This window comes from Salmo trutta, chromosome 12, assembly GCF_901001165.1.
Source record: "Salmo trutta chromosome 12, fSalTru1.1, whole genome shotgun sequence".
In the NCBI taxonomy this organism is placed as follows: Eukaryota; Metazoa; Chordata; class Actinopteri; order Salmoniformes; family Salmonidae; genus Salmo; species Salmo trutta.
In genome coordinates this window covers 86,100,936-86,116,602 of record NC_042968.1, presented here as the reverse complement: position 1 = coordinate 86,116,602, position 15,667 = coordinate 86,100,936, and the positions used below count along the sequence as shown (strand labels likewise).

Here is a 15,667-nt window from a genome sequence, read left to right as displayed (position 1 = left end):
GTCCAGAGCCTTCAGCGGTGGCCGGCAGCCCAGGACTTTCAGCGGCGGCCTGCAGTCCAGATCCTCCAGCGGCAGTCTGCAGCTCAGAGCTTCCGGTAATGATCTTCAGTCCGATTCTTCTAATAATGATCCACAGGTCAGTGTTACAGAAGCGGAGGAATCTGCGGGTGGAACGGGGGTTACGCCCGGAGCCGGAGCCACCTCCGTTGCTGGAGGATCGGTGGGATAGGAAGGTTCTGGGTTTAGCACCAGAGCCGCCATAGACTTTAGTCACCCTCCCTACCCTCCCCTTGTGTTTTTGTGGTTGTTTTGTTGGTTTTTTTTGTGTGCAGTCAGGGTCTGCACCTTTGGGGGGGGGGGGTACTGTCATGTCCTGACCCTTGTAAGAGGTCATTTTCTATAGTAGATGGGTCAGGGCGTGACAGGGGGTGTTTGGTTGGTTTTCTATTTCTATGTTTTGTGTTCTAGGGTTTCTATTTCTATGTTGGTTTTTTGGGGGGTTGATCTCCAATTGGAGGCAGCTTGTCCTGGTTGCCTCTGATTGGAGATCATATTTAAGTAGGGGGTTTTTCCTTTTGGGTTTGTGGGTTGTTCATTTTGAGTAGTGTGTTTTCCTCTCTGCGTCACGTTTTTTTTGTATTTCAAGTATTTGGTGTATTGCAACGTTTCACTATGAATAAAAAGATGTGGAACTACAACCATTCTGCGCGTTGGTCCGATCATTCAAACAGCCGTGACACTCACACTGTGTCTGTCCCATGCTTTGGGTCACACAGTTCGATTTCCCGTTTATATTCACTACATCTACCACAAACCTACAGTCAGTGACTGGGACCTTCTGACTGAAACATACAGGATATCCTAGTGTAGAATTATTTCAAGCCTAGTCCATGAAACTGTTATTATTAGTCCATTTAGTCTATTGTATAGTTCCTTTCAGTCCATAAATCCAACCTTACAATTATGTACTTCACAGTCAAGGGTTTTTGAGCATGTAAGTTCAATCTATTGATGTGTACTATTAGGCCCAGTCCCAACATTTCCCTTCAGGACAGGCTTTGGGGTGTTGGGTGATGTTGCCCCAAATTGCTGATCATGAGTCAGTTTTGCACTTTCCCTATGAATGGTTATTAATAGGATTTGCGTTTCCATGACAACATACTGAAGTGACATCACAGCAGCGAACAGTTATAGAGGTCGTCTGAGTGGATCATCTCTCCATTCTTACAGAAGGCATCAGCAACGAACTTCAGAGTAAACAAATTTGCTGAACGAGACGCAGTCAGGGAGACAGCATTTTGATGGGCATGGATATTATATATATCATGGATATCGTGTTTACCGTGGAAATGGTGGAGGTCGTGGGCATCGCCCTGGGAGTCATAGGATTAATACTGACCATTGGGATCTGTGCTCTCCCCACCTGGATAGAGACAACCTTCATAGCAGCTAACGCTGCCAACACAGAGGTGGTGTTGTACGGATTGTGGATGAGCTGTGTGAACCAAGGCACGGGACAGACAGGGCGTGAGGTGTACAACTCCTTGGGGTATATGGAACGCATTCTGCAGCCTGCCAGAGCCATGATCCCCACTGCCATCATCCTGGTGGTTCTGGGGATCACAGTCTCCATGGACAGAGCCAAACACACTAACTGCATCAAAGATGGCCGGAATTCTCATCCTCATTACTTTATCCATAGTAACAAGATTTGTCCAAATCCACTACTCCATGCAGTTCGAAGGAACTACTGTGCTGGGGGCCTCGCTGTACTTTGGCTGGGTGGCGGCCGCCCTGCTCCTGATTGGAGGTTACATACTGTGCATCAATGTGGGAGTCTTTGGATGGATGATGGGAATCTTTGGATGCATAGTCTCCCTAGTGTCCTGTTATATCTCTATATTGGCCCACTATAGGGCCAAGTGGATGGTTCTGATGATGATCACCTCCATCTCCACCATCCTGGGAACTCTAGGAGTGATGGGGTCCATCTTTGGGACCAGGTGCTGCAACTGCATCAAGAGTAACAGGACCAGGGTCAAGGCCAGGTTCATCGTTGGAATATTCTTCATCCTGGCCGGTATCCTGCAACTCACCACTGTCTTCTTGACCTATAACTCAACACATAACTTTCCAGAACACGTGGGAGGATTTGATATTTTCTGCTGAATTCAGTAGATGGGCCGCCTCAATGCTCCTGATAGGAGGGACCATACTCTGCTGCTGCACCTTGAAGAGGAAGAAGCCAGACTCGACAATGACTAAATCACTCTCCCCTTAACATCTCTGTCCAGAAGCTGTACTTTCTTGTTACAAAAACCATAGAGATCCAATAATTGTGAATGTATATGTAATTCTATGATGAAAAATGGTCTCTATCCTATCTTTTCAATGTTAGAATATTGGAAGGGACCAGATAGGTGTGAAAGCAACATAGTTATTGTTCCACCTTGTCTTTAACAAGTCAAAGAGGAGTTTATGACATATTATGTTCAAATATTCAGTTAATTTAGACTGGGAGGAGAAGTTCCTGAGGAGACTGCAATGAAGGGACATATTCTCACTATTTCCTCTCTGATGTCATATACCAGTATTGATACTTCTCTTTATGTTTCTTTAAAATGGGGTGCATTTAAGTAGAGAAAGAATTGAATGAAAAGTTGATTGTTTAACCCTGTTAAAGACGTTCAAATTAAATAATTGTATCTGACTACAAAGCGTTTCCTGGTTGCTGCTGTGTTTTTCCTGTCTATGCTCACCACGTTAACCACAATCCTACAGTCAGTGACTGGGACCTTCTGACTGAAACATATATCATAGTGTAGAATTATTTCAAGCCTTGTCCTTGAAACTGTTATCATTAGTATATATAGCCTATTGTATAGTTCATTTCACTCCATGAATCCAACCTTACAATTATTTATTTCAAACTTAAATGTTTTTCATCATGTAGTTTCAATCTAACTGAATGTCACTAGTATCTCCCTCAAGTGTGTCCCAACCACATACTGCCCCACATTTGAATGAATAGGTTGTTTCCCTGGCAGAAGTTAGCAATATGGCAATGTTGCACAAGATCCCCTAAGACTTTTTGAAGACTATGAAGCTTAATTCAGTTCTTTGCATTCATATTGAAAAACACTGGGCTATGGTAACACAAGATCATATAAGATACTAGTGATGGAAATTAAGTGAGCCAGTGTGCAGAGTGGTTTTCTTCATCACAGCCAACATCGTCACCTCGCATGTAACCTGGGAAGGGTTATAGAGAGCTCGGGCCTGATGCAGTGTAAGGTCTACAACTCCATGCTGGCCTTAACCCAGGATCAGCAGCCATCAGATCCATGGCAATAATAACCATTATCTTCTGGGTTCTGAGAGTCTCCATCGTCAGGGCCAAGTGCACCAACCACATCAATAACAAAAAGTCCAAGGCCAAATTGATGATCATCTCCAGAATGTTCTTCATCTTGGCTCCAATCCTGGTGGACGGCCAGCACCATTTGGGGGAGTTGGGGGTCTCGCTCTATATCTGCTGGGAGGCAGCGGCCCTGCTCCTGGTTATGGGGGTCATACTGTGCAACTTCTGTCGCCCTAGTGAGATTGAAGTCATGTTTCTGGGAGCCTTTGAATGGATAGTCTCGCTAGTGTCCTGTGTTGTCTATATAGTACTTTCTTATGTACCCCCCAGTGGGGTTATATGGGCTCTGATGACGATCTCTTCCGTCTCCACCATCCTTGGAACTCTGGGAGTGATGGGGTCCATCTTTGGGACCAAGTGCTGTAACTGCATCAAGAGTAACAGGTCCAGGGTCAAGGCCAGGTTCATGCGTGCAACATAATTCATCCTACTTTCCAAAGAGAGGTCAGTCTGGTTCAGATCATCACCTACTTCTCCATTATTCTAGGTTTACTAAGGATGATATTCACCATCTCAGGAACAAAGTGAACCAACTGTACCCAGAGGAATATGAAGAAGTCTAAAGCTGAAGTGATTATCTTTGGCGGAATATTCTTCATCCTGGCTGGTCTCATCCACCTGATCTTGATCTTCTTGGTTGTCCTTGACTTGACACAAAACTCTGACCATGAGAACTTCCTGCGAAGTAATAACCTTATAACCCACCCTCCCTTTGTCAAATCAGATCACGACTTCATTCTTCTCCTCCCTTCCTATAGGCAGAAACTCAAACAGGAATAACCCGCGATATCTGACCAATCGGAGTCCATGCTTCAAGATTGTATTGATCAAGCGGACTGGGATATGTTCCGGGTAGCCTCTGTGAATAACATTGACATTTACACGGACACAGTGACTGAGTTCATCAGGAAGTGTATAGAGTTTGTTGTACCCACTGTGACTATGAAAACCTACCCAAACCAGAAACTATGGATAGATGGCAGCATTGGTACAAAACTGAAAGCACAAACCACTGCATTTAACCATGGTAAAGTGACTAGGAATATGGTCGAATACACACAGTGCAGTTCTGCCCTCCGTAAGGCAATCAAACAGGCAAATCAACGGCTCAGACACGAGACGTATGTGGCAGGGACTCCAGACACTCAGGGATTACAAAGTGAAAACCACCCACGTTGCAGACACCGGCGTCTTGCTCCCAGACAAGCTAAATATATTCTTCAACACCTTTTAAAAAAAATATTTCACCTTTATTTAAAGCTAGTGAGGGAGATAAGTGTTTCCAGTTTCAGAGATTTTTGTAGTTCGTTCCAATCATTGGCAGCAGAGAACTGGAAGGAGAGACGGCAAAGGAGGAATTGGCTTTGGCGGTGACCAGAGAGATATACCTGCTGGAGCGCGTGCTACAGGTGGGTGCTGCTATGGTGACCAGTGAGCAGAGATAAGGGAGGACTTTACCTAGCAGGGTCTTGTAGATGACCTAGAGCCAGTGGGTTTTCGAAGAGTATGAAGCGAGCGCCAGCCAACAAGAGCGTACAGGTCGCAGTGGTGGGTAATATATGGGGCTTTGGTGACAAAACGGATGGCACTGTGATAGACTGCATCCAGTTTATTGAGTAGGGTATTGGAGGCTATTTTGTAAATGACATCGCCGAAGTCGAGGATCGGTCGGATGGTCAGTTTTACGAGGGTATGTTTGGCAGCATGAGTGAAGGATGCTTTGTTGTGAAATAGGAAGCCAATTCTAGATTTACCTTTGGATTGGAGATGTTTGATGTGAGTCTGGAAGGAGACATTACAGTCTATCCAGACACCTAGGTATTTGTAGTTGTCCACATATTCTAAGTCAGAACCGTCCAGAGTAGTGATGCTGGAGTGGCGGGCAGGTGCAGGCAGCGATCGTTTGAAGTGCATGCATTTAGTTTTACTTATATTTAAGAGCAGTTGGAGGCCACGGAAGGAGAGTTGTATGGCATTGAAGCTAGTCTGGAGGGTTGTTAACACAGTGTCCAAAGAAGGGCCAGAAGTATACATAATGGTGTCGTCTGCATAGAGGTGGATCAGAGACTCACCAGCAGCAAGAGCGACATCATTGATGTATACAGAGAAAAGAGTTGGCCCAAGAATTTAACCCTGTGGCACCCCCATAGAGACTGCCAGAGGCCCAGACAACAGGCTGTCCGATTTGACATATTGAACTCTATCAGAGTAGTAATTGGTGAACCAGACGAGGCAATCATTTGAGAAACCAAGGCTATTGAGTCTGCCGATGAGGATGTGGTGATTGACAGAGTCGAAAGCCTTGGCCAGGTCAATGAATACGGCAGCACAGTATTGTTTCTTATCGATGGCGGTTACGATATCGTTTAGGACCTTGAGCGTGGCTGAGGTGCACCCATGACCAGCTCTGAAACCAGATTGCATAGTGGAGAAGGTGCGGTGGGATTCGAAATGGCCGGTAATCTGTTTGTTGTCTTGGCTTTCGAAGATGTTAGAAAGGCAGGGTAGGATAGATATAGGTCTGTAGCAGTTTGGGTCAAGAGTGTGTCCCCCTTTGAAGAGGGGGATGAACGCAGCTGCTTTCCAATCTTTGGGAATCTCAGACGACGCGAAAGAAAGGTTTAACAGGCTAGTAATAGGGGTTGCAACAATTTCGGCAGATAATTTTAGAAAGGGTCCAGATTGTCTAGCCCGGCTGATTTGTAGGGGTCCAGATTTTGCAGCTCTTTCAGAACATCAGCTGATTGGATTTGGGAGAAGGAGAAATGGGGAAGGCTTGCGCGAGTAGCTGTGGGGGGTGCAGAGCTGTTGACCGCGGTAGGGGTAGCCAGGTGGAAAGCATGGCCAGCCTTAGAAAATCCTCCAAGCTCATCATTACCCTCCAAGCTCATCATTAAGCTCGGGGCCCTGGGTCTGAACCCTGCCCTGTGCAACTGGGTCCTGGACTTCCTGACGGCCTGCCCCCAGGTGGTGTAGGTAAGAAACAACACCTCCACTATGGTGATCCTCAACACAGGGGTCCCACAATGGTGCATGCTCAGCCCCCTCCTGTATTCCCTGTTCACCCATGACTGCATAGCCATGCACACCTCCAACTCAATCATCAAGTTTGCAGACGACACAACGGTAGTATGCCTGATTACCAACAATGACAACATAGCCTACAGGGAGGAGGTGAGGGCACTCGGAGTGTGGTGTCAGGAAAACAACCTCTCACTCAATGTCAACAAAATGAAGGAGCTGATCGTGGACTTCAGGAAACAGCAGAGGGAGCACGCCCCCATCCACACCGACGAGACTGCAGTGGAGAAGGTGAAAAGCTTAAAGTTCCTCGGCGTACACATCACTGGCAATCTGAAAAGGTCCACCCACACAGACATTGTGGTGAAGAAGGCGCAACTGCACCTCTTCAACCTCAAGAGGCTGAAGAAATTCGGCTTGGCCCCTAACTTTAAAGATGCACCATTGAGAGCATCCTGTCAGGTTGTTTCACTGCCTGGTACAGCAACTGCACCGCCCTCAACCGCAAGGCTCTCCAGAGGGTGGTGCGGTCTGCCCAACGCATCACCAGGGGCACACTGCCTGCCCTCCAGAACACTGTCGTAATGTTTGCTGTTCATTAAATGTGAAGACTTTTATATTATCAAATCAATTCTCTATGGAATAGTTATTAACTAGGAAGTCGGGGCACCATGGGAACATTTTTCAAAAGTTATTATTTCTCGAATTTAACTCTCTTCAGATATTTTTATATCTTATTGATTACAGTCACTTATTAATGTTGTTAGGCTCTAATTTTTCAGAGTAAATATCTCACGGACACTAGAGAAGTTTAACCTGTTGAGGTGTAGGGGGCAGTATTTTCACAGCCAGATGAAAAACTTACCCAAATAAAACTGGTTACTACTCTGGCCCAGAAACTAGAATATGCATATTATTTAGATTTGGATAGAAAACACTCTGAAGTTTCCAAAACTGTTTGAATGGTGTCTGTGAGTATAACAGAACTCATATGGCAGGCAAAACCCTGAGAAAAATCCAACCAGGAAGTGGAAAGTCTGAGATTTGTAGTTCTTCTTTTGATTCTCTATCGAAACTACAGTTTCTGTGGGGTCACGTTGCACTTCCTAAGGCTTCCATTGGCTGTCAAAAGCCTTCAGAAAGTTATTTCAGCATTCTCCTGTCACTGGGAAGACAATAGGAGCTCAGTCAATCAGTGGACTGCCTGTGGACAAAGGGATTGGTTATGCGCGATCCTGCGAGTGCGCCGTTCCTTCTTTTTCTTCTTCAATTAATATGCTATTGTCCGGTTGGAATATTATCGCAATTTTACGTTATAAATACCATAAAGATTGATTTTAAACAGCGTTTGACATGCTTCTAAGTACGGTAATGGAACATTTTGACTTTTCATCTCTGGTACCGCGCTCGCGCGTTATGCCTTTGGATAGTGATCTGTGCGCACGAACAAAACGGGGGTATTTGTACATAAATATGGATTATTTCGAACAAAAATAACATTTTTTGTGGAAGTAGCAGTCCTGGGAGTGCATTCTGACGAAGATCTGCAAAGGTAAGAGAATATTTATAATACTTATTCTGAGTTTAGTTGACCCCAGAACTTGGCGGGTATCTGCCTTTGATGGCTGAGCTATGTACTCATGAAATTGAAAAATGTGCTTTCTCCGTAAAGCTATTTTAAAATCTGACACAGCGGTTGCATTAAGGAGAAGTATATCTATAATTCTTTCAATAACTGTTGTAAATTTTATCAACGTTTATGATGAGTATTTTTGTAAATTGATGTGCTCATTCACCGGCCGTTTTGGTGGGAATACATTTTCTGAACATCACGCGCCAATGTAAAATGCTGTTTTTGGATATAAATATGAACTTCATCGAGCAAAACATACATGTATTGTGTAACATGAAGTCCTATGAGTGCCATCTGATGAAGTTCATGGGGAGACATGCAGGAGGCCTGGCTCTGGGCGCAGGCACAGGACTCACAAGGCTGGGAAGAGTCTGGGCGCAGGCACAGGATAGACCAGGTCCTGAGGACGCACTGGAGGTCTAGAGTGCACGGCCTGCACAACCCGTCCTGGCTCGATGCCCACTCTAGCATGGCACTTGCGGGGGGCTGGGATGTAGCACACCGGTCTATGAGCGCGCACTGGAGACACCGTGCACTCTACCGCATAACACGGTGCCTGACCAGTACCACGCCGCTTCCGGTAAGCACGGGGAGTTGGCTCAGGTCTAACGCCTGACTCCGCCAATCTCCCCGTGTGCCCCCCGCCAAAGAATTTTTGGGGCTGCCTCTTCACCTCCACCTGCTTCCCCGGCAGGTTGTCGCAATGATCAAATAGCTGTTTCCAAGTCCAGTCTATTCTTCCCTCCAATTCCTCCAGCGACCAGGATGCCATCAACTCCGGAGCACGCTGCTTCCTCCACTCCTGGTGCTGCTCTCCTCCACGCTGCTTGGTCCATTTTTGGTGGGTAGATCTGTAACGGCTGTCTTTGGAGAGAGCCGAGAAACCTGAACCTATAGGGGAGGGTCTGGGTGGGCATCTCTCCGCGGTGGAGGCTCTGGAGCGGGACGCAGACCCCGCTCCACCACTGGCTCACCCCACTTCACTGGCTCCCCTAGAGCGTGATCTCCTGCCCCCGACCACAGACTGGGGACCCTCGCAGCGGGCCCCGGACTGGAGGGCGACTCTGGCTGCGCCCGGCTGGCGGGCGACTCTGGCTGCTCCGGACAGGCGGGCGGCTCTGGCTGCTCCGGACAGGCGGGCGGCTCTGGCTGCTCCGGACAGGCGGGCAGCTCTGGCTGCTCCGGACAGGCGGGCGGCTCTGGCTGCTCCGGACAGGCGGGCGGCTCTGGACAGGCAGGCAGCTCTGGCGGCTCCGGACAGGCGGGTGGCTCCGGACAGGCGGGCGGCTCTGGCGGCTCCGTACAGGCGGGTGGCTCTGGCGGCTCCGGACAGGCGGGCGGCTCTGGCGGCTCCGGACAGGCGGGCGGCTCTGGCGGCTCAGGACAGGCGGGCGGCTCTGGCGGCTCCGGACTGGCGGGCGGCTCTGGCGGCTCCGGACAGGTGGGCGGCTCTGGCTGCTCCGGACAGGTGGGCGGCTCTGGCGGCTCCGGACAGGCGGGCAGCTCTGGCGGCTCCGGACAGGCGGGCGGCTCCGGACAGGCGTGCGGCTCTGGCGGCTCCGGACAGGCGGGCAGCTCTGGCTGCTCCGGTCAGGCGGGCAGCTCTGGCGGCTCCGGACTGGCGGGCGGCTCTGGCGGCTCCGGACTGGCGGGCGGCTCTGGCAGCTCCGGACTGGCTCTGGGCGCAGGATTCACCAGGCTGGGGAGACATGCAGGAGGCCTGGCTCTGGGTGTAGGCACAGGACTCACCAGGCTGGGGAGACATGCAGGAGGCCTGGCTCTGGGCGCAGGCACAGGACTCACCAGGCTGGGAAGACATGCAGGAGGCTTGGTTCTGACCAAACCTAAATAGAGACATAAAAAGGCTCTCTCAGGTCAGGGCGTGACAATTACTTGATACATTGGAAAGAATAAACAAAAAATCAGAGCAAACTAGAATGCTATTTGGCCCTAAACAGAGAGTAAACAGTGGCAGAATACCTGACCACTCTGACTGACCCAAACTTAAGGAAAGTTTTTACTGTGTACAGATTCAGTGAGCATAACCTTGCTATTGAGAAAGGCTGCTGTAGGCAGACCTGGCTCTCAAGAGAAGACAGGCTATGTGCATACTGCACACAAAATGAGGTGGAAACTGAGCTGCACTTCCTAACCTCCTGCCCAATGTATGATCATATTAGAGACACATATTTCCCTCAGATTTCACAGATCCACAAAGAATTTGATTACAAATCAAATTTTGATAAACTCCCATATCTACCACAGTGTGCCATCACAGCAGCAAGATTTGTGACCTGTTGCCACGAGAAAAGAGCAACCAGTGAAGAACAAACAACATTGTAAATACAACCCATATTTATCTTTATTTATGTTCCCTTCTGTACTTTAACCATTTGAACATCGTTACAACACTGTATATATACATAATATGAAATTTGAAATGTCTTTATTATTTTGGAACTTCTGAGTATAATGCTTACTGTTCATTTTTATTGTTTATTTCACTGTTGTATATTATCTACTTCACTGGCTTTGGCAATGTTAACATATGTTTCCCATGCCAATAAAGCCCCTTGAATTGAATTGGGAGAGGGAGAGAGAGGGGGGACCTATGATCCTCCTCCCAGGGCAGTCATGACAACACCTACAGCACCCGATGTCACAGGAAGGCCAAAAAGATCCTCAAGGACATCTACCACCCGAGCCACTGCCTGTTCACCCCGTTATTGTCCAGATAGCAAGGTCAGTACAGGTGCGTCAAAGCTGGGACCAAGAGACTGAAAAACAGCTTCTATCTCAAGGCCATCAGACTGTTAAACAGCCATCACTATCCATCCTCCATCCAGTTCTCTGCCCTGACCTTAGTCACTGTCACTAGCCGGCTCCCACCCGGTTACTCAACCCTGCAGCATAGAGGCTGCTGCACCTGTGCACATAGACATGGAATCACTGGTCACTTAAATAATGGAACACTGGTCACTTTAGTAATGGAACACTGGCCACTATAATAATGTTTACATACTGCTTTAATCATTTCATATGTATGTACTGTCCAATCTATTCTAGTAAATGCCACTCCGACAATGCTCATACTAATATTTATATATTTCTTAATTCCATTATTTTAATTGAGATGTGTGTATTGTTGTGAATTGTTAGATACTATTGCACTGTTGGAGCAAGGAACACAAGCATTTCGCTACACCAGCAATAACATCTCTTAAATATGTGCATGTGACCAATACTATTTGATTTGATTTGATGTTCTCAGCTGAATTTAATAGGTGGGCCGCTTCTCTGCTTCTGATAGGAGGAACTATACTCTGCTGCTGCTGCTGCTTCATGGAAAAAAAACTGACTCTGATTCCCTAAAACATGTCTTACACAACCTGAATTTATCTTAGCCAATCTACCACTGTAAGCAATACATACAGTATAGTCGTAAGCAATATGATGATTGATAATGGCTACACTTAGAAATCAGTTGAATCAGGTGTGTTACTGCCTGGCTGGAATAAAAGCCTACATCCATACTGGCGCTTTTCAGGACTGATGTTGTTCTTTGAATCAGTAAGACTTACTCAAAATGGCCACGATCAATAAACTATTGCCACGTGTTGACTCAGTGACGCACAGAATAGAATCACAATTACCACTTCCTTTTAAAATCATGTAAACATGCTGTCTAAGGGCTGGGGTTGAAGTGGGATGTTTTTATAGGTGGTGGAAATACCACCAAAATAAACTGCTTTTCCATTATTATTTCCATTAAAATGCAACTCATATTAAATTGCAACTCTTGTGCTGTATCCTATACCTCTTTCATGTGCGTTTTTATTTTATTTTATTTTAATTCAGGCAATGAAATATAATTGCCCTATAAAGCTTTGGCTAACACATTGGGTAAAAACAACAGTCAGAATCAGTCGGTAAGGGCCCCTTGACAGCTGAGTGCAAATTACTTGTAGTTTTCACACCCTTAATTTCCTCTCTGTGTCTGTCGTGCCAACCCTAGGACAAGTTTTCACCTGACATCTCTTATCGAATGCAGACTCTAGACCGATCTATATACCATAAACGCATCATTCATTTACAACTATGGTTTCCTGTAAAAGAGCAAAATGAAATTGGTTTATCTGTTTATACCAACTGATTTAGATTTAAAACTAACAGTTTTTTACACATTTAGTCACAGCTGAAGACATAACTATGAGTTCTTCGTCATATTTGATGGTAATTCTGACGTTGGGTTGATCTCCCCAGGCTCCCCATTTCTACCTAGTTCCTATTTAGTGTCTGTGTCTGAGTAGTGAGGAATTACAAGGACATAGTTTTGTTCTGGTTTTGTTAGTAAAGCCAATTTCAGCAGAAATTAAAAAGTCAGGGACGAATGACATACGGTGTTGTATATTTCTAAAGCGCCTTTTTTACAGTAGGGTCACCCAGGGATCTTATGAAATATACTGAACAAAAATGTAAACGCAACATGCGACAATTTCAAAGATTTTACTGAATTACAGTTCAAATAAGGATATAAGTCAATTTAAATACATTCATGAGGTCCTAATCTATGGATTTCACATGACTGGGCAGGGGTAGAGAAATTAACATTCAGTTCTCTGGAAACAGCTCTGGTGAACATTCCTACAGTTAGCGTGCTAATTGCACCTTCCCTCAAAACTTCAGACATCTGTGACCCTTCCCTTAAGGATGAGGACCCTTCCCTCAGGGTATATGAATCCTAGGCTGTGTCTGTCTTGTTAGACTCTAATAAATTGACAGGTGGGTAACAGCAAGCCCAAGGTCTTTAATGATCTCAGCGCTGACTGACTGACCATTAACTGTCTGTCAACGACCCTGAGATTTACACAGAATACCATGAACTGATTTAGTTCCAATGCACCAGTTGTATATTGCTCATTGATAGCCTACCTGTCTCTATCTTACCTGTGTTCAATACTCACCTACGTGTCTCTATCTTACATGTGTTCAATACTCACCTACGTGTCTCTATCTTACATGTGTTCAATACTCACCTACCTGCCTCTCTCGTACCTGTGATCAATACTCTTTCTTACATGTGTTCAATACTCACCTACGTGTCTCTATCTTACATGTGTTCAATACTCACCTACATGTCTCTATCTTACCTGTGTTCAGTATTCACCTACCTGCCTCTCTCGTACCTGTGATCAATACTCTTTCTTACATGTGTTCAATTCTCACCTACCTGCCTCTCTCGTACCTGTGTTCAATACTCACCTACCTGTCTCTATTTCCACCTGTGTTCAATACACATCTACCTGTCTCTTTCATCTATGTCTGAGTAAGGATTCAATCGCACAATCAGTTAAAGTGCACTTGATTGCTAATATTATCAAATAAAGTTTTTTTTTCTGACGAATAGGAAAATAGTTTAGACCAATGCTGGTCAATAGACTTCAGAGGAATAGAAGACTTGTATTCGAAGGTGTTTCAGTGTATGGGCTGGTTTCCCAGACCAAAAGCCTTGTCCTGGACTAAAAAGCTATTTCAATTGAGATTCTCTTTAGTCCTATGACTAGGCTTAATCTGTGTGCAGGAAACCGGCCCTGTAAATTATTGTTTTAATTTGAATCAAGAGTAAAGTGAATTGATGTTGTCCTGGACTAGGTTTATGCATGAATAACAGAATTGTGCAATATTTGTGTAAATCAGTGATATTTATTCCCATAGTAGTTCGTTATGGATCCATAACTAAATCAACATCTGCATTTTGAAAGAGTATTTTTTATCATTATTTTATTAACAAAATGTGTGAATTTGTCTATTAGGCTACTGTGCAGTCTACAATACATACTGTAGTAAACATGGGAAAGTGCCCAATTCCTTACATAAGGGAGAGCAGGCCATGTCTGTACTACAGAATGCGAGGCACGGGGGATTCAAATCCCCGTAGGGGAGCAAGGAGTAGGCTAACATAACTAAGGTTACTGTCACAAATATCTTCGTCTTCAGACGATAATGCGAAATCGTCATCGGAAAAGGTAGACCAATACGCAGCAGGTGTGCAGTTGTTCATTTTGAACATTTAATTAAATCAACACGAATACAAAACAACAAACAAGAAAACGAACGATAAACTGACAGTCCTGTTAGGCTTACTTACGCTAAACACGGAACAATCACCCACACCTAACAAACACAAACACACCCTAATATATGAGACTCTCAATCAAAGGCAGATAGACAACACCTGCCTTCAACTGAGAGTCCCAACCCCAATTAACCAAACATAGAACACACTCACCAGACTACACATAGAAATACATAAACATAGACCATCAACCAAAAACCCGGAAATACTAAATCAAACACCCTTTAAACAAACACACCACCCTGAACCACATAAAACAAATACCCTCTGCCACGTCCTGACCAAACTACAATACTAATTAACCCTTATACTGGCCAGGACGTCACGTCCTGGCCAGTATAAGGGTTAATTAGTATTGTAGTTTGGTCAGGACGTGGCAGAGGGTATTTGTTTTATGTGGTACCCCCCCCTTAAAGGTGCTAACCCCGGAAGCACCTTTAAAACAAAAAACAAAACAAAAACAACAACCCCAAACAACAAAACAAAAATTCCCCTCTTCTAAAGGGAGGGAAGGGAGGGTGGCTGCCGTCAACAACGGCACTGTGCTACACCCCCCCCTCCCCAACCCACCTATATCAGGAGGTGGCTCCGGTTCTGGCCTTTCCCGGCAGTCGGGCCACTCTGGCAGTTCAGGGCAGTCTGGCCAGTCTGGCAGCTCGGGGCAGTCTGGCAACTCGGGGCAGTCTGGGCAGTCTGGCAACTCGGGACAGTCTGGGCAGTCTGGCAACTCGGGACAGTCTGGGCAGTCTGGCAACTCGGGACAGTCTGGGCAGTCTGGCAACTCGGGACAGTCTGGGCAGTCTGGCAACTCGGGACAGTCTGGGCAGTCTGGCAACTCGGGACAGTCTGGGCAGTCTAGCAGTTCAGGGCAGTCTGGCCACTCCGGCAGTTCAGGGCAGTCTGGCCACTCCGGCAGTTCGGCGCAGTCTGGCCACTCCGGCAGTTCAGCGCAGTCTGGCCACTCCGGCAGTTCAGCGCAGTCTGGCCACTCCGACGACTGTTGACTGGCGGGCAGCTCCGACGACTGTTGACTGGCGGGCAGCTCCGACGACTGTTGACTGGCGGGCAGCTCCGTCGACTGTTGACTGGAGGGCAGCTCCGACGACTGTTGACTGGCGGGCAGCTCCGACGACTGTTGACTGGCGGGCAGCTCCGACGACTGTTGACTGGCGGGCAGCTCCGACGACTGTTGACTGGCGGGCAGCTCCGACGACTGTTGACTGGCGGGCAGCTCCGTCGACTGTTGACTGGAGGGCAGCTCCGACGACTGTTGACTGGCGTGGCTGGGTTTACGCACTTGAAGGCTAGTGCGGGGAGCGGGAACAGGACGAGTCGGACTGGGTTGACGCACTTCCGGGTCCGCACGAGAGACAGGATCTGGAAACCCAGGGTTATGGATGCGCACAGCCGGTCTAGATCTTACCTCCTGCACAACCCGCCTTGGCTGGATGGAACT

The 15,667-nt window shown here is 46.6% G+C and overlaps 1 protein-coding gene across 1 annotated transcript in view; it reads left to right on the top strand.

The window, feature by feature from the left end:
• Positions 1–1,349: 1,349 nt before the first annotated feature.
• The window catches only part of LOC115202648 (mucin-17-like), a 32,557-nt gene continuing 18,239 nt past the window's right edge, over positions 1,350–15,667 (top strand). The window contains exons 1-3 of the mRNA XM_029766728.1: positions 1,350–1,549; positions 1,917–2,080; positions 3,325–3,597. Coding sequence (XP_029622588.1) covers positions 1,350–1,549; positions 1,917–2,080; positions 3,325–3,597 — 637 coding nt within the window. The remainder of the gene's footprint in view (positions 1,550–1,916; positions 2,081–3,324; positions 3,598–15,667) is intronic.